The sequence below is a fragment of the Budorcas taxicolor genome, chromosome 21, assembly GCF_023091745.1.
Source record: "Budorcas taxicolor isolate Tak-1 chromosome 21, Takin1.1, whole genome shotgun sequence".
In the NCBI taxonomy this organism is placed as follows: domain Eukaryota; kingdom Metazoa; phylum Chordata; class Mammalia; order Artiodactyla; family Bovidae; genus Budorcas; species Budorcas taxicolor.
In genome coordinates, this window is record NC_068930.1 from 9,241,954 (window position 1) to 9,265,622 (window position 23,669).

The 23,669-nt window shown below is 40.4% G+C and overlaps 1 protein-coding gene across 4 annotated transcripts in view; it reads right to left on the reverse strand.

Annotated features, from left to right (window-relative positions):
• Nucleotides 1–10,827: 10,827 nt before the first annotated feature.
• MEF2A (myocyte enhancer factor 2A) overlaps nt 10,828–23,669 on the reverse strand; it is a 183,225-nt gene continuing 170,383 nt past the window's right edge. For 2 of the 4 annotated variants that reach the window (XM_052659375.1, XM_052659376.1), the window contains exons 8-11: nt 20,319–20,342; nt 16,498–16,624; nt 12,550–12,676; nt 10,828–11,285 (exon numbers count right to left, since the gene is read on the reverse strand). In XM_052659375.1, the coding sequence (XP_052515335.1) occupies nt 10,919–11,285; nt 12,550–12,676; nt 16,498–16,624; nt 20,319–20,342 (645 nt within the window). In that variant the 3' untranslated portion in view covers nt 10,828–10,918. The remainder of the gene's footprint in view (nt 11,286–12,549; nt 12,677–16,497; nt 16,625–20,318; nt 20,343–23,669) is intronic. The other 2 variants (XM_052659377.1, XM_052659379.1) reach the window with 1 other exon arrangement.

The window sequence follows — 23,669 nt, forward strand, 5'->3', positions numbered from 1 at the left end:
TCTTATTTTCCTTGTAGTATCAAATTGATGATCTGTGTTCTTTTATAGTTCTCTGAGCATCTGTAGAGCAATTATTTTTAATTATTTGTTGGGAAATTCCTGAATCTCCATTTGTTTAGTCTGGATATGAGAGGCTTACTGTATTCCTTTGGTGGAGACATGCTTTCTCGGTTCTTTGTAATCCCTATAGACTTCTGTAGGGATGTGAGAATTTGATGAGGCAGTCACCTCCACCAAACTTTGTGGGGACTGATCCTGGTAAAAGAAGCCTGTCACCTGTGGAAAGGGGAACACCATATTGTGTGGTGACCCCTGGTCTAGTGGCACAGGCCACATGGTAGCACTGGATCCAATGGAGATGTGATGTGTGTCTCAAACGAGTCGGATCTGCAGTATTGACAACTGTATCCCTAGGTGAGCACTCACGGAGTCTGAAATAGCTGCAAGGGATATGGGCCTTCTAAGCTGTGCCTCCTGGATCAAGTAGCTAGTGATCAGGGCAGACAGTAGTAGTGGCTGGAGCCAGTGGTGGGCCCATACTGTGCTGCAGGGGCCACTGCTGGTGCTTATGTAGTGGCAGAGGTTATTTTCAGGCACACTTGAAGTGATGGGGGTCAAGCCTGGTAGCAAGATGTGGGTCAGTGGCATCTGTGGAGGACCTGGGTGTCCTGCGGCTTCACACTCTCCCCCGGGGCATGCATCCTGCAGTGGAGGATAGTGACGGGGTTATGCCTGGGGGCATGCAGATCCTCAGCTGGAGGAACTAGCTACACGTGAGCATGGTGGTGCTGGCCAGCAACAGAAGACAGGGCCTCGTCTGGACTCAGAAACAGCTGCTGGGGGCCCTGGACACTGGTGCTCTCTCCTATGTCTGTCTGTTTTCTCTTCCCTGGCTATGCAGACTGCAGTGAAGGCCAGGGGTGGGGCTCAGGCTGGAGACATGAAGGGGCACTGTCGGAGGGGCTAGTTACAGGTAAGTGTGGTGGTACTGGCCAGGGACAGAAGGCAGGGTCTGATCCAGGCCTGCAAGCAGCTGCAGGTGCCCTGGATGTCCATGTGCTACACTCTCCCTGGGGCGTGTGTGCACTATAGTGAGGGCTGGTGATGAGAGTTGAGTTGTTGGCATGCTGGAGCAAAGCTGGAAGGGGGTCTTGATAGGCAGGCATCTTGTTGCTGCCAGTAAGGGAAGGCAGGGCCTGATCCTTGCCCAAAAAGCAGCCTCTGGGGATTTTGGCTGTCAGGATGTCTGTCTGTGGCTGTACCCCCTCCTCTCTCTGTTTATGTGCTACAGTGGAGGCCAGTGACCAGCGTTAGGCTTGTGGCCAGGGTCAGGCTTGTGCATACATGTGGGCATTTGGAGGGTCCAGTCCCTCACACAGAGCCAGTGGTGAGGGTCAGGTGAGGGCACAGAGGCTTGTCTTACATTAATGGAGCTCCTGAAGCCAGTTTGCTCCAGGTGTAGCTCCCAGGTTCTGGTGGAGGTGAGGAGAGACTCAGGTGTCTGACCCCTTTGTGCAGCCACGGGGACCTTGGTGCACTACCTTCGTCAGGTCCAGGCTCTGACGGAAGGCAAGAGAGGGAGGGGAGGGTGGGGAAGCAGGGACTGGAGCGAAGTGCATCTGGCTGGTTTTTGGAATGTAAACGGTGTGGCTGGCAAATAGGAGCAGCTAGCTGGTGACTTCAGTGGTAGAAGCTGCTGAGTTTTCCTGTAGGGCAAGTCTCCCACTCAGGGGACTCTTCCTAGCTGGGAAGTGCCTTCTTGCTGCTGAATATTGTGTTGGAGGATGGGATAATGCAGAGGCAAAATGTAGTATTTGTTTTCTCTTCTTGTTCAGTTATTCTCAGTGTTTCATTTTGTTTTTTTCCATGGTGTTGCTAAAATTTTGAGAGATCTCCTGGAGTGGTTTTTATTTGTCAATAGCTGCCTAATCACTGGGGAAGCTGGGATGTCCTACATACCCATTTCCCCCCCAGAATCTATTTTATTATCTTGCCAATTGCTCTGGCTAGGACTGCAAGTACATTGACCAAGAGTGGAGAGTGGGTGTCCTTGTCTTGTTCCTGATGTTGAAAAGCTTTCAACCTTTCACTGTTGCATGACTGGGGTTGGATGGTTGTGGGTTTGTCATGTTGAGGTTTGCCCCTTCTATACTCACTTCATTGAGCATTTTTATCATGAAAGGATGTTTTGTCAAACCCTTTTTCTGCATTTATTGAAATGATCATATGGTTTTCATCTTTCATTCATTAATGTGATTTATCACATGGTTTCATTTGTATATGTTGAACCACCCTTATATCCTAGGGATAAATCTCACTTGATCATATATCCTTTTAATGTGTTTTGCTACTATTTTGTTGAGAATTTTTGCATCTCTGTTCATCAGGGATACTGTCTTGTAATTTTCCTTACATTGTCCTTATCTGGCTTTGGTATCAGTAAGTCCTGGCCTCATAAAATGAGTTTGGGAGTGTTCCCTCCCATTCCATTTTTTTGGAATAGTTTGAGGACTGGCAATTCTTTAACCAGTAGGATTCACCAGCAAAACATCTGACCCTGGGCTTTTTATGTGTTGGGAGGTCTTTGATTACTGATTTAATCTGTTATTGGTCTAGTCAGATTTTCTGTTTCTTCCAGATTCAGTCCTAGTAGGTTGTATGTTTCTAGGAATTTATCCATTTCTTCTATGTTGTTCAATTTGCTGGTATGTAAAAGTGTTCATAAAGTCTTATGATCCTATGTATTTCTGTACTATCAGTTGTAATATAGCCTTTTTCATTTCTCATTGCATTCTCTTCTATTCTTGATTAGTCCAGCTAAAAGTTTGCCAATTTTTTTTCAAAATCAGCTCTTTGTTTTGAATCTTTTACATTTTTTTCTGTGATCTATTTCATTTCCCCTCTGCTCTGTTGTTTCCTTCTCTGCTTACCTTGGCTTAGTTAGTTCTTTTTCTAAGTTCCTTGAGATGTAGTTAGGTTTTTTATTTGGGATCTTTCTTTTTTATATATGTATTTCTGGGCTTCCCTCATAGCTTAGTTGGTAAAGAATCCACTGCAATGCAGGAGACCTGGGTTCAATCCCTGGGTTGGGAAGATCCCCTGGAGAAGGGAATAGCTACCCACTCTAGTATTCTGGCCTGGAGAATTCCATGGACTGTATAGTTCATGGGGTCACAGAGAGTCAGACATGACTGAGCAACTTTCACTTCACTTTATATATGCATTTATCACTATAAATTTCTCTTTATGAATCACTTTTGCGGCATCCCATTAGTTTTGGTATGTTTTGTCTCCACCTGCATTTGTTTCAGGATATTCCTTCTTTTTTTTTTTTTGACCCATTAGTTGTTCAGGAGTGTGTAGTTTATATCCTGTTTATACCAAATACACTGGAAGGATTAAACCAGAAGCTAGAGATTAGTTATCAGTAGAGGGCTGGCAGAATTCAGGGAGGAGTTGGGTAGCAGGGGTGAGAAAAGAGTGACAATACTCGAGTTATCTTTTGATAGCTCTGATTCTTCCAACATAGTGAAGGCAATGGCACCTCACTCCAGTACTCTTGCCTGGAAAATCCCATGGATGGAGGAGCCTGGTGGGCTGCAGTTCATGGGGTCGCTAAGAGTCGGACACAACTGAGCGACTTCACTTTCACTTTTCATTTTCATGCATTGGAGAAGGAAATGGCAGCCACTCCAGTACTCTTGCCTGGAGTATCCCAGGGACGGAGGAGCCTGGTAGGCTGCTGTCTATGGGGTCGCACAGAGTTGGACATGACTGAAGTGACTTAGCAGCAGCAGCAGCAGCAGCAATGCTTCAGATACCATTCATTCATCTCCCCTCCAATAAAAACAACTAGCATGAGAGGGAGTGCATGTGTGCTCAGTTGTCTAACTCTGCAAACCCATGGACTGTGACCTGCCAGACTCCTCTCCATGGATTATCCTGGCAAGAATACTGGACTGGGTTGCCATTTCCTCCTCCAGGGGGATCTACCTGACCCAGGGATTGAACCTGCATCTCCAGCATTGGCAAGTGGATTCTTTACCAATGAGCTAGCCACCTGGGAGGCCCACGAAGGGAGGGTACCTGAAGTAAAAACATCAACAGATGATCCTAACTATATTGAATAACAACATGGAAGGTGGTTGGGAACTAAAACTATGGAAAACACTGCCCTCAACGGATAAATGTAAGGCCAGATGGGAAAGGAACTATTCAAATGCTCTAATCTGGTCAATAAATGTTTCTCACTTAGGTGTGGACTGGCAATTTTTTTTTGGCTGCAAGTCAGGCAGGATCTTAGTTCCTAGACCAGGGATCAAACCAGTGCTCCCTGCAGTGGAAACAGAGTCCTAACACTGGACCAACTAAGTCCCTGGACGGGCAGTTCTAAAACTAATGTGTACACTAAAACTGAAGAAGTAAGTAAAACAGACTGCAGATAGTAAAGTCAGGTTCTTACCTCAGGAGAAAATTCACAAATAAGGAAAGGAGAGGCTGAAAGGAATCCTGTGAAGTCGAACTGAAATATAAAAGTATTACTACAAAACTTGTATTTTTCCACATACATGTTTAGATAACTAGCTGCAAAATATGAATTTATGTGTTTTCAAGAGCATGCATGAGTGCTAATCGTGTCCACCTCTGTGCAACCTCATGGACTGTAGCCTGCCAGGCTCCTCTGTCCATGTGATTATCCTGGCAAGAATACTGGACTGGGTTGCCATTTCCTCTTCCAGGGGATCTTCCCCACCCAGGGATGGAACCCACATCTCCTGCATTTGCAGGCAGATTCTTTACCACTGAGCCACCTGGGAAGCCCGTGAGTGAACATACCTACACTTATTTCCTAGCTTTGGCTGCAGAGAGGGCCAAAGAGCAGTAATATTCTAGCAGCAATGAGCAAATACAGTGCACTTACCTTGGTTTCTAAATGCTATTCTCCAATACATGGATCTAGGAATCTTAGAGAGGTGGTTATTCCAGTACCTGGAATGAGTGTCAGTGTTCAACATCTTGCCAGAAAGTAAAGAAATGCTTGAAAGATGGGAAGGAGCTTTTCCAAGAAACATCAGCATCTACCTGAAGCTCTTAATGACCAAAGCTGGAATAACTTCAGGAACAGAATGATAGTACTAGATTATAACCCAAAGGAAAAAAAAAATCATGAATCCATTATAATATAATCAAATAAATCAGTGGGGAGAGGGACAGCTCCCAATTAATAAATGTAGAAGAAATCAGGCAAATACTTTAGAAATAATTATTGTGACCAAGAAGCTAAAATTAATAGGTATGTTTGAGAAATCTATATAGTTTCAAAGTATCTCCCCAAGATACTTATCAACAAGGAAAAGATAGTAACTTCACAGTGGAGAAACCCAAAAGAAACCACTTAACCAAGTAGTCGTGGTCAACATCACCTGTGCAAACATATGACATCATGAAATGCATGATGCATTATGGGCACACTTCTGTGGTGTTCCTGCCAAAATGCATGCTCATTATAATCGTAAGAAAACATCAGACAAATCCACATCAAGGGAATATTATTCAGGATAACTGGTCAGTAGTCTTCAAAAGCACCTTGTCTTTTTAAAGACAAGACAAGACTGGGGAACTATTACAGAGACATAACCACAAAATACAATGTGGGATCCTGGGTTGGATCCTAGAACAGAAATAGTGGATAAAGTGGTGAAATTCAAGTAAGGTGTTTAGTTACGAGTGCTCTATCGGTGTTAAGTTCTTGGTTCTGATAGTGGTACCGTGCTGTGCTTAGTTGCTCAGTGGTGTCTGACTCTTCGAGATAGTGGTACTGCGGTTATGTAAATATTAACATTAGGGAAAGCTGAGAGAGGGACATATGAACCTACTATTTTTTCAACTTTTCTGTAAGTTAAAAATTAATTCAAAACTAAAGTCTAAGAAGAAAGGTAGGAGAGGATAATATGGTGAAACCAGTTAGTATAACTGACTTTTTTCTTTCCCCAGCTACGTTCGGACACTTCGGTATTCACAGAGCAGCCCGCCTGTGGGGTCTAGGACACGTTCTCGAAGCTGGGTCCTCTGGAAGCAGACACTGAAGTGGAGGTGGGAATTCACTCTGGCAATGTGCAGTCCTGGGCTGGGGCCCAGCTCTCACACTGTCCAAGGGCACATGTCCACTCAGCCCCTGCCAGCCCCTCCCTGGAGTGCTTCAGGTGCCCGTGCGGAACCTCCCAACCCTTGCGTCAGCTGGAAGGAATACAGCTGTCTCCTCAGTTCTACAACCAAGGGGTACTTTGACTCCTTGTGAGAGACTGGACAGGCAGATGGGAGGTGGCAGGAGCCAGCCTGCTGGCAGAAGACCATCACTGAAAAACCATTTTCTTGGCTGGTACCAGTCAGACACAGAATCAACTTAAAAACAAGACAGAGCCTAGAGGAAGGCAGGATGCATGGGAGCTAACTAGGAAGTCGCAGTGAATTGATTTCAAGTAGCTGCAGCTGTGATTATTTTTAGCCACAGGCTTCAACCAGCTTTCAAAACCAGCTAATCAGAGTTTCACAGTAGCTAGCAAGTAAAGGCAGCACAAAAATTTAGCTTTTAATTTAATTGACAGCAAGAATCTGCTTAGCTGGGAGATGGCTCGGAAGGCAAATCAGAGGAAAAAAACTTTTCACTGCAAGTGTAAGATAATTTTTCACATCTGTCACTTTTGAAAATAAAAATTTATTTAGTAAATCTGTTTCTGCCACTCCAGCTCAGTATTATGTATGCATTTTGGGTAAAACAAATCATTTCGCCACCTAAACTTGAAAGGAAAATAAACTGATGACAGTTAAGTTCTAACAAATGCCCCACATCCATCCCCGCACTCCAGTAGCGTATCCTGCAGGAAGCTGTTATCAGAGCCCGAATGGGTTTAATGTACCCACACCAACAGGCACAGAACAGCCGGGCTGGCTGATGCCGGGACTAGACTGCTGGCTGCTTCCTGAAGGGTCCAGGGCTGCCCAGGAGGAGAGGCCTCAGGAGCCAATACGGGGGTGGGGGGTGGGGGTGGGGCTGTAACAATTTCCTCGACCACATCTCAAAGGAAGTAAAAGGGACCTGCAGGCAGAAGAGGTTTGGGAAAGAGAAGGGAATGGAAAAGAGGGCGACTGGTGGCAAATATGACAGAGTCTGGAGTACACAGGAAAAGCCAGTCCGTCTTTACTGTAGTGAGTGCAGGATACAAATAGTTTACAACAACCTCTAACATTTTCTTACCATTTGATAAAAAGTTCACTATAATATTTATTGTATAATGAAGGAAAAAAACAACACATTCAGGGAAAAATTGAGATTAACTTATTTTTTCTTAAAAGGTTCATCTCAAGGATGGCAACAAAGTCCAGCTTGTGCCGCCAAACGGTTTTACATGTTCAAACCGTGTACAGCTTCTTGTGTGAACTGTTGACTACAAACATTTACCAAATACATAAATCTCTTTTAAAAAAGCCATTTTAAATATAGCAAAGCAGTGTCTTCTTGCACAGCAAAGTGAAGAAAGTTTCTACAGAGAAATAAAAGTTTTACATTTGTAAAATCTTTTTCACATTCTAATCATCTAGCTTCTTATGATCCGATGCCAGGAGTTTTCTGGTTCCTTATTTACTATGTATTTCTTGTGCGCATGATGGTTAATACAGAAAATATGTTAATGCTTTATTAGCTGTCCTTACAGTAAAAGGAAATGGTAAAACATATATTGTTCTTTTAGAACAAACCCCTGATTTAGTCTCTTAACACAATGGACATAATTAGGGCTCAAAAGATGGAGTTTTGATTGGGACCATCTATAGACATACAATGGTGACTTTCCCTTTCAATGTAGTACCAGGTAGACTGCTGAAGGAAGTACAGCTGCTGGAAACCGTACTCGAACCAGTGCAATTTACTCTAGCTTTTTTTGTTTTTGTCTTTTAGTAATAAAATACTTCATCTGCAGGGATAAAATTTCTTGCAATGGTGTCATACAAAACACAGGAGTCCAAAAAGGGTAAGAAAAGTAGGTTCTAAAGTAATGTGGTTCGTGTCTTCCCCACTCTGAGCTGGTTCCCACCAGGAGATTCATGTGTGTAATGTGTTCGTACATGGGGTCTGGGCGAGGGTGCCTCTGTCAAGTCCATATGCTCTAAGTCACACTGGGCATATGAGAAAAGGGTTAACAGTCAAATACTCAGTTCCTGAAAATGGAATACATTGTTACTTGGTCAGTGTAATTGAAATACAAACTCCGAGCCTTGGTAATATTATTTTAGAAAACAGTAGTTGTACTGATTATAAACCTGCATAGAAAGAAAGACTATTGAGATACAGTCAGAAAAGCCATCTCATAAGGCACACAAGAAAATAGACAGTAAATGTGAATGTGTTAACTCCTATCCCATGTACAGCAGAAGTTCATGAACATGCATAAATAACAACCAAAGAAGCACTGAACACTTTCAAAGCTATAAATGGTTTACAAAGTGGTAAGGATTATCTTGGAAATTCAGTGTTGGGAAACTGCGTTGTTTCAACTAGGTGTGACCTCATGAAGAAATGTGCCTGTAAGTTGTTCAGTAAAATAAGTATATTTAAAACAAAACAAAACAAATCCATTCTGAATAAAAGCCAAATGTCTAAACTGATGAGAGGAGAGAGTGTATCACCCTCCCTTTTTTGGCCTCTATCAAAATTTACTACCCAAAATGTCATTAAAAACAGAATTCCACTTTGCAGCTGTGAATGCCACAAGTTTATCCTGTACCTAACTACCTATGTGTCAGCCAGGAAATCTGGCTGATGATTTGTCACGAACAGCATATGAGGAAAATGTCACAAGAAACGCAATTTAGGGGGAAAAAGCAAAAACGTAAGTAAAAATTGTAGGTAGCTGCTTAATATTAAGTTTAAAATATAAAATAGCAGTAATTTTCAACCCTTACTTTGAGTTTCTCAAGAAAACGAGTATTTAAAAATTGACGATGAAAGATATACAGGACTTTGAATTTTGTCATGGCACAAGCCCAGGGAACTGCCGAACTTGCTGTCACCACTTAGCTGTCTTCCTGAGAGAGTAAGGCCTTGGTCAGCATCTCAGTTGAGGGCATCAGGATGGCAAGAGTCATGCCAAGGATCTGCACCATGAGAGGACTTCTCCCCACACTGAAGTGTCATTCAATGCACAGAGTGTCCAGAATGATAGTTATCTTGTAACCAGCTGCATCAATCTATTTTAGAGGGTCAAGAAACAAAGATCCCTTCCCCCACAAATATTCTTACCTAATCATTTACCACTTATAAAACCTTTGTGCTCATCTACTATTTTGCCATCTTCTCTAATATTAATTAAATTAGGTCAGTTTTTCTACTATATTTTTTTCCTCACAAAAGGCAAGTTTTAAATAATGCCTTATAAAATCTGTTACAACACATTTTACATTTATGCAGGATGAACTTAACATCAATTTTTTTTGCCACTTTGCTATCTATATACACATATAAAATATATAATAATGCTCAACCCATACTGCACAAAGATTACAATGTAACATCACACATTCACCACCAGTGAGGGGAGAAACCCCTTTATACAATCCTCTGAAAAGACTGGGCCAATAATTAAAATCCAAAGTACAGTATATTTAACAAAATAGTAAATATTAAACAGTGAATACTCTACTTAATAAGGATCTCGCCTTTTCCCCCTAAATTGGCGGCAATCCACAAAAATATACTTTTTAATCTGGTGACCATACAATACATAGGTACTTACATCAAAGGTGATAATATATTTAAGATGCTATATACACAAAGAGTTTGGCTCAACTTTTAATTTACATATAGAATAATAAGTGTTCATGGCTTTTTTTTTCCAAGGTTCTGCTTGCAAGATATTTTTGTTTGTTTTTTTCCCCCTCTCAAAATAAAACTAAAAAGTTAAAACAAGATAAAGCTATTCTCTAAAAAAAAAAAAAAAAAGTTACAACATACAGCTTTGGCTTATATAAATAATTCATAGCAGAATGTGTTCAAAAGTAGTGAATATAATTTTACATATAGTCATCAATTTATAAGGGTGTTTTCTTTTATATAAAATATACACGAGCTAAAATCAGTTTCTTTAATTTTATGATATGAATGTAAAAAGAAACTTGACATAGTCCCATTATACTCAATATATTAACTCACGGTTAATGCTCTATATCTCTAGGCTAATATTTTCTGAATATCTCATGCGTGTTTTCTATTCTCTCTCTTTTTTATTAGCTAAAGATCACTTCTTTGACCCAATACATTTTTGCACGTGCAAAACAGTTATGTGTGGGGCTTTTTTGTAATGTTTTTTAATATCAACAGCCCTTTCCCATGCACCTCTTTGCAATAGAGACCCATGCCAGGTTGGGTAATTAATATAAATGACATTTTATGTACAGTATTGCTTTCTTGGTTCCTGCTTTTCTACTGCTCTGTTCTACAAAGCATTTTTCTTAAGTAACTACAGTCACTGCACAGTTAAATAAAACAAGTAGGGGCCCTCTAGGTTTCTGCAAGCTAGTGTGGGAGAATTATATATAGGGTACATGTTTCTCTGCAAAAACTGGTTATCTTATGAAACAAGTAGTCCAAGGAAGTGCCAGACTAGACTCTGCCTACAGGGTGCTCTGTTTGCCGTGGTACACACACCTGCAGACCTACAAGAGTTAGCAGGTAAGTGCCTGATTCTGTGTACGCAACACACACCCACACATACACACACTCACACCCACATACATATATATGTAAAGGGATATATATGTATGTATGTACATATAAATATATTTAACTCATGTCCTTATTTACCAGTTTAGATATGTAGAGCAGTTCACTGCAGTAACACAAAGTACAAACACCTGCCTGGAAGCCTTAGGTCACCCATGCATCCATCCGCATCCGCTTTACGGAAGGGCTTTCCCTGTCCTCAGAGTTTGGGGGCCGGCCGAGCACAACGGGAGAGTGGAAGTCGCCCCGCGGATCCTCCCGGTCACTGCCGTCGTAGGAGCTGCTGGAGCTGCTCAGACTGTCCACAGGGGAGCGGCCCACTTCCTGCCGGGGCTGCGGCTGTGGGGCCTGAGGCGGCGGCGGCGGCGGCTGTGGCTGTGGCTGCTGCTGCTGCTGGAAGCCTGATGGGGTCATTCGATCCCGGGGAGGTGAAATTGGTTCTGACTTAATGTTGATGTTTTGGTTGGTATTAATGGATAAATTTGAACCCTGAGATAACTGCCCTCCAGCACTGAAGGAAAAAAACAAAGATCTGTTAGACAGCTGGTTTGTGAGTGCATCTGCATGAACGGGCTACTACAGATACCACCTGACTGACAAAGAGCCCAGGGTCTGAAACACTGCCAGAACTCCCCAAGACCAGTTTTGGTGTTTCCTGCAGTGCTTCACACAGAAAAAATAACATATCCCTGGTAAAAACAGAAATGAGTACAGTCAAGATGTCTAGTGGCTGGTTCTGTTACCCAAATCTTGGTACTTCTGTGGCTGAAATTTCCCAAACAGTGTCAGTGACTGACGCGCGGGGACCAAAGCGGCAGAGGGACAGTGGCACCCCAACCCCAACTCCCTCTCCCCTCTGCTCTGCCTCTGTGACAGCACCTGCCACCTACGCTCACAGCAGCTCTCAGAAGGCAGCCACGTCACCCCACTCTCCAGATGAGTCTCAGAAAGGCTAAGTGAGTGGCTCAGAGGAGGACACAGTAAAGTGTGCACACGCCTTTTCCTCAGTCTGAGTACCAAGCCTTTTGCGCCTGCCTTTGCACGGCTATTTTTAGTGTACTCATTTAGGATGCTCTGCACACGCCCGAGGGCCAAACCCCTGTGTAAGCAAAGAGATTTCCTTCAGATACCCTGGCCATTTCTCCATGACATAGTTCCCAAGTTGATGACCAACGACAGTGTGTACTGTGGAGCTACCAGGATGCAGGGAGCCTCTCTGGGGACTTTTAGGCCAAGAGGCTGGGAGTCCCACGTGTCCTGACAGGAGCAACACAGCTAACCTGTTATGCTGTCCCCTCTTCTGGATTGTTCTCCTCCAGCTTCTCCTTGGGCTGACTATTCTAGTTTTACCAAAACACCATTCCTTCTCCTCCTGCTAGTGATGCCTGTCCTACCTGAGCACCACTGTAATCCCTTTCCATGCTGTCTGTAAGGAACATTTTTGCGAACCCTTCCTGGAGAGGTACAATGTGTGCAGTGGACTGGGGTCAACCACATGAATCCCCCGTAGTCTGACCCATACGTAAGAAATCCAGCCCCTACCACCCTTCCCTACGATCCAGGGATAAAGCAACGGGTACAGCTTAATGTTGATGTTTTGGTTGGTATTAATGGATTTTCTTATTCCGTCTGTTGATGTTAACCAAAACAAGGAAAGAGAAGGGTGGCAGGTAGGCCGGAATACCTTCAGGTTACCTTTCTTCTACCAGTGGAATGAGACACAGGTTGGGAAGCATAGGTAGAGGTTTGGTGAAAACATCTAGTCAGTTACTCACACGAGAGAGTTGAGGGCTGCTTGTCCTAAATGGTGCTGCTGCCAGGCGGACACCTGTCCCAGAGACAGCATTCCTGGCGAGTTGAAGCCCTGCAGGGCTGACAGATCTGCACTAGTCAGTGAGTAGTCTAAAAAAGAAGAAAATGTTCCTTGTGTGTGTAAGAAAAGGACCATGCAACACCTGCTTTTCAAATAGTTGTGCCCAAACTTTTCTTAGTCTGAAAGAAGCCAGGTACTTCGTAACATCAGAAAACTCCCTTTGTGCTTAGTCACTCAGTCATGTCCAACAAGCCCGCCAGGCTCCTCTATCCATGGGGATTCTCCAGCAAGAATACTGGAGTGGGTTGCAATGCCCTCGCCTCCAGGGGATCTGCCCAAGCCAGGGATAGAACTCGGGTCTCCTACATTGCAGGCGGATGCTCTACTGACTGAGCCACCAGGAAAGCTAAAAACACGCTTATGGTCTACAACTGACAAAACATTTTCTTTTGGGAGGTTTCTAGGACCTAGCTATATTCAGTTGTCTGGGATTATTTCAGTAAAAGAGGTTTCAATTTTGTACTAAATATTTATAGCTTATTATTTCACAAAAAGTTGAGATACTTATTCCAGGATTGTAAACAGAATTAACAAAAATGCTGTCACTAGAAGATATTCCTATACAATTGCCATTTAAAATATATATGCCCACCACTACCCTCATGAACAAAGAGAAAACACTCCAGTTCATCCTGACTACAACTAGTTCAGCATGTCTCATACTTCTGAAGTACAGGGGAAGCAGAAAAGATTCAGGACCCCTTTTCCCGGGCTGTCAAGCTTAGTGACATAGACAGTATATTCATTATCATACAATTAACTAATTGCATTTCTTCGAAGTACAGGAACTGTCAAAGATCCCTGATTGCATGCAAAGTCAAAGTTCACAAAAAACTTTGTGTTACAAGACATAAACGCTTCAGTCATCATCATTTTGGCCAAGACATAGTATGTTAGTTATCATTCATATGTAGAGTTATTTCAGTTCAACATTGACATTTGTTTTTTTCCATTTAGTTCTAAAGAGAGGTGGCAAAAGCTCTTCTACTTTTAACTTCTTTTCTATGTCTTGAGAGAAGTATTTAAAGAAATTAGTCTCCCTAGTGAATGAGCATTTTAAAAAAGAAACTGAATTTAAACAGCATAGCTGTAGCTTGGGATCTTTTCTCAGTCACTGTTCTCTAACACTGCCTTGCCCCTCCCCACAGAAGCTGAGTCGGGGGGTCCATCACACTGCACCTTCTACAGTGCCTCCACATCCTTCCAACTACCCACTTGACATGTCTACTTGTCATGATGTCTCTCCAGACACATCAAGTCTGACATGACCCCACTGAACTCATAATTTCCTCCAAACCTGCCTCTCTGTAGTAAATGGCACCAACTCTCCTGTAACTGTTCATGCCAGAAATCTGTGGGTGTTACCCTTGATACTTACTTTCTCCACCAACAATCAAGTCTAGTCAATTCTAGCTACTGTCTCTCAAGCCTGCCCACATCTCACCGTCTCTACTGCCACCAGCCTAGTTCACACCATTAGCACTCATCAGTTGGACTATCATAGTAGGCTCTTGTGTGGTGGCCCCATGAGTGCTGTAGTTAAGTGATCATACAAAACAAATATAGTCATGATACCGCTCTGCTTAAAACCTTTTTATGGCTTCCCAATGCTCTCAAGATCATGTCCAAAAGTCCTCAGCAAGGTGTATGCATCCCAACCTGCCTCTGTGGTTTCAACTCTACAGCCATCCAGACCCATCAGCCATGCTCCTGCTGTCTCTGCATACAGTGCTCCCCGTTTCTGGAGCACTCTCCCTACTCTGCCTGGCTGAGGCAGGTTGAAGCCTCTTCAGGTCAAAGCTTCAGTATGGCCCTTAACACGAAGGTGATAGGTTACTCCTAGAGCTATTTGTCTTGTGTCTTTCTCCTCTGATAGACCCTACGTTCCATTGTTAACTGTGTGCTCCTGTGTATTTCCAGTGCTTGGCACGGTGCTTGGCACACAGAACACACTCTGTATCTGTGCTGAATGGATCCATGAATAAGTTGAGAAGCTGGGAGTGATCTTACAGACGGGCATGAGGAAGTGTCTATATGATTCCTCGACACAGAACTACTGTACTTTTTGAAATGTTGCTCACTTATTCATCCCTGTACTGACTGACTGGCACTTGTTTGATTCTTAACTATGTACAGAAAGGTAGTTGATATACTAATGAAAGACAAATTATAGATGCATGTTTTAAAAAGATAAATACATTAAAGATAATGTGGTAACATTAAACAGAACAGGTGCTCTGAGAGAGAAGTAAGTAGTTACAGGAGTGAGACTGATAAGGGATGGTTTCAAGAGAATGTGACTCCATTTCTGTGTTTTGGTAATTCCTTCTGGATTTTGGAAAAAATATTCTTTAAAGCCAATGGCATTTCTAAAAACAAATATAGTGGGGTATATAAGTTTTCTATTGGAAAAACCTGTCATGAAATGCTCGGTAAACTGTAATGTAATGGTGACACCCAGCTCAAGAACCATCTCCTTGGCCAACGCTCCTCTGAACATTCTAGCTCACAAATTTTCTACTTTCCTCACCTTCTCAAGATCACAGTATAAACTGGTAACCTCAACAACTCAGGACTTCCCCTCCATAGGTTACCAGCTTGGGTATGTCTCCTTTTCCAGAATAAACCTGGGAGAAAATGTATGTCCCTAGACTAGTGTTGCTCATATAGCTGGTGACCAGGGCAATGAAACAGAATTTCTATGAACATATAATCCCTGAGTTTACTCTAGATTTAGTTGATGGATTTGGATATTTTTTAAAATATTGACTGTTGGAAAAGGTAGTAGACATTTCCTAAGAAGCTTTCTTTTCAACAAAACCATTTAAAGTTGTTTTTGTTTTAAAAGAACTACTTGGAATTAAAGCAGCAATCAAATGTACCAATGGCTCTGCACCCCTCAGGGAGCTCCACAGATCAGGATGAAAGACTGTGCTACAGCATTTACCCTGAAGTCTGAAATTAGATGATCTTTATTCATCTATTTATCAGAATCACAAAAGAATAAATGCCCTGCCCTGTGGTCTCTGAAAAACTGGCAAGGTATTTTTAACTCTTTCCCTCGCTCCTCCACCTTTTGAGGCATCAGGTGTTTGGCTCAGCTAGTGAGAAAGGGAAGCTCCCCAACGTGTCCTCTGCCAATCCCTAAATGGCACATCTAGAGAAACCGTCATACACTGGGCTCTCCACACAGTGAAAGCACCCCTCCAATCATTGCAGTATTTTTAAACTTACCTAATATACTCTCTAAATAGGGTATTTGTGGATGAAAAGTCTAAATTACATGAATGAGTGAAAAGCTCACCTCAGAGGTGAGGAGTGACTGGTTTTGAAGAGAAGTAAGAAAGCTCCTGGTCTTGCCCTCGAGGCACAAACAGTATAAACCAGATGGGCTATCACATGGAGGAAAATGTGACCTGTTGACACAGTTACCTAGATCCACCTCCCTGAGTCCTGAGGTCCCAAGGGATGCAGCCTTTCCCAAGGTAGGTTGACACAGCATACAGAAAAACATCTTATTTCAAAAGCTTGAAAGAGTGAGATGCTATGTAACAAGAACTACACAGAAAACACCAACTGTTTTGCTCCGTTTGCTGTGTGTCATAATTTGATAACAGCTAGTTGTCTCTCAGGGGTAAGCAGAAGTTCATGCTGGGGAATCTTTCTATAATCAATGTGTACTGTGTAATTTTTTCAAGACTAGCATGTATTTCATTAACATATCCAACTGTGAATCTAAGAAACTTGAAATAATTTATTTCAATAAATATATATTTTTTTAAATCACAAAAGCACACACTGAAACAAAACAAAGGAAAAAACCCCACAAAAGGCAACAGGGCAGGCTCACCTGTGTTGTAGGCGGTCGGCATTGCTGAGTACACCAGGCCCTGCGGAGGCAGGCTTGGAGTTGTCACAGACACCACTGGGGTAGCTAGGGGTTGAGTCGCTTGAGAACTGCTTATCCTTTGGGTATTCTGTGAGAGAGTAGAAAAAAGTGTTATTCTATGAGTATTTATATTTAAGCTTAATATTTAAAATAGAATGTTCAATTTAAAAGTGACATTTTTCACAGTTTTATGATGTGAACATCATTCCCTGAAGCAAGTGATCATGTGAAAACTTTAAAAATACTAATGAGAATAACTAAATATTTAATTTTAAGGGATGTATTTTGCATTAATCATTCATTTTCCCCTAGTGCCTTTTTCAGAGAGTTTATTGATGTCAGAGATACATCCTTAAAATAGAAACTTGCATTAGAGCTGATAACACTTATATGCTAACATAAATGAGGACTTGAGGCCCCAACTTATAAAGACTGCCAGGCTACCCTACCTAAGTAAGATATGTGTAGATTTTAAATACCTGAGGATAACAAGGTTATCTGTGTATATAAAGATTATAAGTCCATGAGAGTCCAAGAGAGTTCAAAACTACTTCTATTTGCTGGATTTACAAGTTAACAGGGTTTTAAGTCATAGCTTACTAAACTGCAGCTTGTATTCATATTTCCTTCCCTGAGATCCTGCAGTAAACACACAAATATGTGTATGTGTATGTATTTAGATATAAATTTTTATTAAGATTTTTTTAAAGAACAGTTTTAGGTTCACAGAAAAATTGATGAAAAGGTACAGAGATTTACCATATACTCCCTGACCCTATACATGCAGAGCCTCTCCCATCATCCGCCATTGACCTGTTTTTTAATGGCAGACTCAGCCATGTATCCCTTCTCTGGACGCTTATGAATGGAGAAGCTTTGAGTAGAGAGTTTTTAAATAAAATATAATACTTCTGATAGGGCTGCGGATGACCAGCGGTAAATGCTTGCTGACCGACTGCATCTACATAGCATCCCATCTACAGTGGGAGTGAAACAAAATGAACTACAGAAGAATCAAGTCAGTTTAAGACAGTCACCATTCTGTAAGGGTATGGATATGAAAGAGCAGTTTCTCACAATGCTGCCTCCAGCAAACACGTCCTAAAACTGGGAATCAGCGAAACAGAGACTCCAAGTTCCATGTGGTTAGAACACAAGAAGGCGAAAGCATAACTCCAGGATTATTTTTCCTAAATGAAGAAGTTACAGCCTGGTAAGTGACATGTAGGGGACCTACGCCATATCGAAGTGCAGCTCAGTGCCCCTGAGGTTACAGACAGCAGGGCGCCATTCAGTCTTCTCTATTACCGTTTCAAATGGCAATCAGATTGGAGAGCTTCGGTGAGATCTAGACATTTCCTATCTCGCTTTATTTCTTTTTAGTTTGTATTTTCTGTCCAATCTTAACTTAGAGGATATTAGAAAGACCACTCAGGCTATACTGGCCTGATTCTTGCCCCAGATTCACTAATTCCTGAGCACTGGAAAAATCCTTGACCCTCTCCAAAGCAGAGAAGACGGTGATCACTGCACTGCTGCTCGGTAGTGCTACTGTGAGAATCTAGTAAGGCAACAGTAAGAAGTGCTTTGATAAATTAAGTACTTCAGAAATGTAACATATATCCTTAAATTGTTCTAAGATACTCTCTGGCCCAAGATTTCTACATAACTGGCTTTTTTTTTTTTTTTTTTTAAGGTAAATATAGTTATTCCTTCTGATCCATAGCTATTCCCTTGGAGCTGTCAGAAAGGAGAGTTGTTCTAGAATTGCAAGACTTTTAAAGGCATCTTTATAGCCTGGCTCTAAACGGGCCTTTAGTGTAGGTTCCAGGGCACTCACTCTGGGTCAGAGCCACTCATGATTCTATTCTAGAGCTCAAGCCAATTTGAACAACTTTCTAGATTCTAACAGATTGTGTCTCTGATTGTGATTTGGTTCTACACACAGAGCTCTGCATTTTAATAAGTTTTAGAATTTGAATTAGCTTAAGTTTTAGAGAATATCAATGACTATTTACAGTTTTTGGTTAAATATTTGTTTCTTAATCAAAAGTATTTTTATGTGCTAGATTTTATAATCTTCAAATACTTAGAAATTTACCTTTGAGATTTTGTAATTGAGGGTATACTTTAAGGAATGTAAAAGTCAACATATAACAACTAAATATACATTTTTGTCTCAGCATCAAGTTAAAAATTTTAGTGAATTTTTGACACAGAGATCTACTTTGAGAGAACAGAGATCTGTTCTCACAAATTTTGTCACTGAAACTTCAAGAGTCAAATACTAGGTGAAAAACACAGTATGACATGGTCTAGCCTGGTTCTATCCATGCCCTACCCTCACCTCCACGGAAGTCTCCTAATGTGACCTCAAGATGGGGTGGCGGTGGTGGTGTGTGTCTGTAAAACGGTGACACTCCAATATATTGGTTCTACCCATCAAGGCTCATAATCTCAATGGCATTGATTTCAACAGCCACTAGAGGGCAACATACTGCTAGATAATTCATAAATTCACAAGGAAGCATTCATGATTAAATTCTTAAGAGTATAAATAGTGAGATTTAATCTAAGACAAATTATTTAAACTATCATTTGCTAATCATTATTGTATCAGTAAGTAAAGTATTTTCCCAAAAGATACTTAAAATCTGCACATGATATAATCCAACACCACAAGAATTCCATGGCCAAGAGATTTCCATGGACTGTATAGTCCTTGGGGTCGCAAAGAGTCAGACACGACTGAGCGACTTTCACTTTCATCACTTTCAGTGTATTTCAGTTACCCAATGTGAAACCACATCCAAAACTGTGAGAGTGATCACAAAGTTAAAGAAGAATCTCTAATTTTAAGGACAGAGCACAGACAACCTTATTTGAAAAGAAACAAACTGTGCAAAACATACCAGCATGCATATATATGTAATAATAAAATGTAAAACGAACAGATGCCTTTCCCCCATGCTTTCATGCAATCTAAACCCCTGTCCATGCTAAAAACTAAACATTTTCGTGTCTTTAGTTCCCTTAAAGTCACCTAATTAGCAGCTGACTTTGAAATCAGAAGATCAGTTCTGTGAGGTTTGAGTTTTAGTTCCCAAAGAGCAACTGAAAGTTATTTTTAGTCAAATTTATTTTCTAGAAGAAAAGCCAATAGAAATCATTTGTTTTTGAAAAAAAGTAACAGCTACTATTAAGGACAGAATATCTTCTGATAGAAAAAAAGGAAGTTTGTGTATGTTCAATTAAAGACATTCGTTTTAATAAACAGGGAACCCCCTTGTGGTTCAGATTGTCTCATGCAGGATGAAATAATTCTAACTCTGTGAAAAAGGTGACCTCACCAAAAATGATGTAATCTTTTTGAAAGAAAGAGAAACAACACAAGACAGTGTGTTACAATCTGAGGAACTGTGAGGGTGAAGTCATTTTCTAAAAATATATTAATAATTTGGGGAACTATATAAGGTATTTTATATCTTCCTAAAAAATTCTTTAACATGTCTTGTGATCATGGACAGCTATTGTTTATAAAGGCTCTATTCCAAAGTTTCCAGAACAAATAAAACAGGTCAAGATACATAATTATGAGTAGAAAAACCACATTCTGCAGTACCAGTGCTTGGTTCAGTTATTCAAAATGTTTGGACAGTATTTAACAGCAAGAAAAAAAAAATCTGTGTAATAAAGGGAACATTACTCAGATAAAAACACTGAAAAGAATTAGTACTTTCCATATTTTTTTCAATTCCATTCAAGTAGAAACCCACACTCACCAACTCCAATTCCTCTTCCTCCGACTGCACTCAGCACATAAGAGGAATAAGAGAGTTACTAAGACTGTTGGTAGTTGAATATAAAATACTTCTTTAGAAAAGCTTGTTATCTGAACACTATGAGTTGTTTGGAAATCTAAAGAGATGATTACATAGGCAGTGAGTACAAATATACGTTATTTATTGTCTCTGTACCTGTAGCTGACTTCAAAAGACAGGAAAGATTCTTTTAAATTCTCTAGGGCCAGTATTTAAAGACCCTCCTACCCCAGTTTGTTCTGTTCTTATGCCATGCTGTGATAACATATAAAAGGATTTCCTAATTGTGAAACTAGTTTCTGTTTGGAATCTGGAGAACGCCAACGCTATTTTTTGTTTTTGTTTGCTCAAACGCTAAATTGTGTCTAACTCTTCGTGACCCCATGAACTGCAGCATGTCAGGCTTCCCTATCCTTCACCATCTCCTGGAATTTGCCCAATACTTACATCTAAATCCTCCCATCCCTACCCTACCTGGTTACACATGTACATTTATCTTAATTAAATTCTGTGGTGGGCAGAAATTATGTTTTCTTTTTTCCCACAGTAACTAACACAGTATTATGAAACAATAAGAACTCAAATATTTGTTAATAAGTATAATAATTTTACAAATTTATATATTTATCATTTGCAAATATAATTTTCAAATGAGTATAATAATTTCAATGGAGAAAAGCCACATAAAGAAAATGAGAGGAGACATGAACTGATAAATCACCTAAATAAAGAAAATGAGAGGAGAAATGAATTGATAAATCATACAGAAAAGAGATGAATGAAACATTGCTCCTTTTCTTTCTACACATATAAAAATATTAATATGCTAAAATAATCCAACTAGTTTTTAAAAATTATTTTACTTGAGTAAGTCAAGCTTCTCTGTCAATCTGCAAAAGATATCTTTATAAGCATCAGTGATGCATGAAGTCCCAATCTGAAAGCAGGTTTATCTGCAGACAACAGTGTGAAAGAGGAGTGAGGCTCATTACTGACTCTGAAAAATAACTACCTGGCCTATAAACTGCTGTTTCAAACATGGCAAAATCCTCTTCAACTGTTCTGTTATAGATATCTTCACCCATCTCCAACTGTTAAGACACAACAAAATACTATGGGTGTGTGTGTATTCAGTTTTCACTTTAACTTACAGGGATAACAGTGTAAATACTGATAGCTTCTGCGGCAGATTTTAGAATTCCACAGAGATGCTTCATGAACTCTTAAAAAAGACCAAGATAACTGACAAGTTGCTAAATGTCAAACTTGTAGTTTGTCCATCAATTTTGCAATTTATTACAATTCTTATAAACATATTTCTATGCCTTAAATGAAACTTCCTATAGTGTTTATTTCTAATAGTGGCAGTATTCCACATCCAGTTCCTGAAAGACAAACCAAATGACTAGGATTCTCTACTATAAAAATCACTTTTTTTCTTTTTATAATCAACTATTATTTGGGGAGTGACATTCTGAGGTTTATTAAATATCCTGTTTCTCCTTAAATTTTTGCTAACTTTAGTACTCATCCATTGACCTTGCCTTCAAGGTCTGCACTGTCGTATTATAATGGTGATTTGCCATTTCGCTCATTCTTTCTACATGCATTGATTAGAATTCTTCTCTAACAAAGAGCTGTCCCTTCTACATTTATTCATTCAATCACTAAGTAACAGTCTCACTATTTTGTAATTCTTTGTGTTATAATCCAATAATATTTTTCTTTCTTTAAATCTTTATTTTTTGAGCAGTTTAGGCTGACAGCAAAATTGAGGGGCATACACAGAGATTTTCCATAAACTCACATATACATAGCTTTCCCCATTACCAAAGTGGTACATTTGTTACCATTATCACCCAACATCCCTAGTTTACATTAGGGTTCATTCTTGGTGTTGCATAATTCTATGGGTTTGTTCAAATGTATCAACCATTATAATATCAGAGAATTTCACTGCACTAAAATGCTCCATGCTTTGCCTATTCATCCCTCCCTTTTTCAACCCCTGATCTTTTTACTAAAAAAAAGAAAAAGTGTGCCTTTTCCAGAACGTCATATATAGTTGGAATCATGCAGTAGGTAGCCTTTTCAGATTGGCTTCTTTCACTTAGTAACATGTATTTAATTTTCCTCCATTTCTTTTTATGGCTCAATCACTTATTTCTTTTAGCACTGAAAAGTGCTCCATTGTCTGGATGTACCACAGTTTATCCAATTACCCACTGAAACATCTTGGTTGCTTCCAAGTTTTGATAATTATGAATAAAGCTGCTATAAACATCCATGTGCAAGTTTTTATGCAGGTAAATGTGACTGCTGGATCATATGGTAAAAGTATGCTTAGTTTTTTAAGTGGAGAAGGAAATGGCAACTCACTCCAATATTATTGCCTAAAGAATCCCAGGTACAGAGGAGCCTGGTGGGCTGCCATCTGTGGGGTCGCACAGAGTTGGACACAACTGAAGTGATTTAGCAGCAGCAGCAGCAGTTTTGTTAAGACGTCACCTGTCTTCCAAAGTGGCTTACCATTTGGCATTCCCACCAGCAATTTGCGACAGTTCCTATTGTTCTACAAACTCGCCAGCATTTAGTGTTCTGTTTCAGATTTTGGCCATTCTAACATGCATGTAGGAGTATATCACTGTTGTTTATTTTGCATTTCCCTAATAACATACGATGTGGAATGTCTTTTCATATGTTTATTTTTCACCTATATATCTTCTTTGGTGAGCTGTCTGTTAAGGTCTTTGGCCCATTTTATAATTGAGTTGTTTTCCTATTGTTGAGTCTTAAAGAGTTCTTTGTATATTTTGGGTAGAAGTCCTTTATTGGAAGTGTCATTTGTAAGTATTTTCTCCCAGTCTTTGGCTGGTCTTCTCATTCTCTTGACGTCTTCTGCAATTATTTCTTGTGTGGATCATGCCTATAGTGTTATATCCAAAAATGCATCACCATACCCGAGGTCATTTAGGTTTTCTCACTTATTATTGTCTAAGAATATTAAGAGTTTTGCATTTAAAAATTTTGGTCTGCAATCCATTTTGAGTTAATTTTTGTGAAGAGTCTGAAACTGAGTAGGGCCCTGTGGGGGCTCCCAGGCACAGAGGTCTTTCTGTCCCCCATTTCTTGTAAGCAAGACTTTCTACATGCACTGATTACAATTCCTCTCTAAGGAACAGCTGCCCCTTCTCCATTTATTTATTCAGTCAATAAGTAACAGTCTCACTTTTTTTTTCTTTGTTATAATCCAATATTATTATTTATTCTGCTGTTTAAATTATTCTAGATCTCGCCATTGGGCGCTCCTCT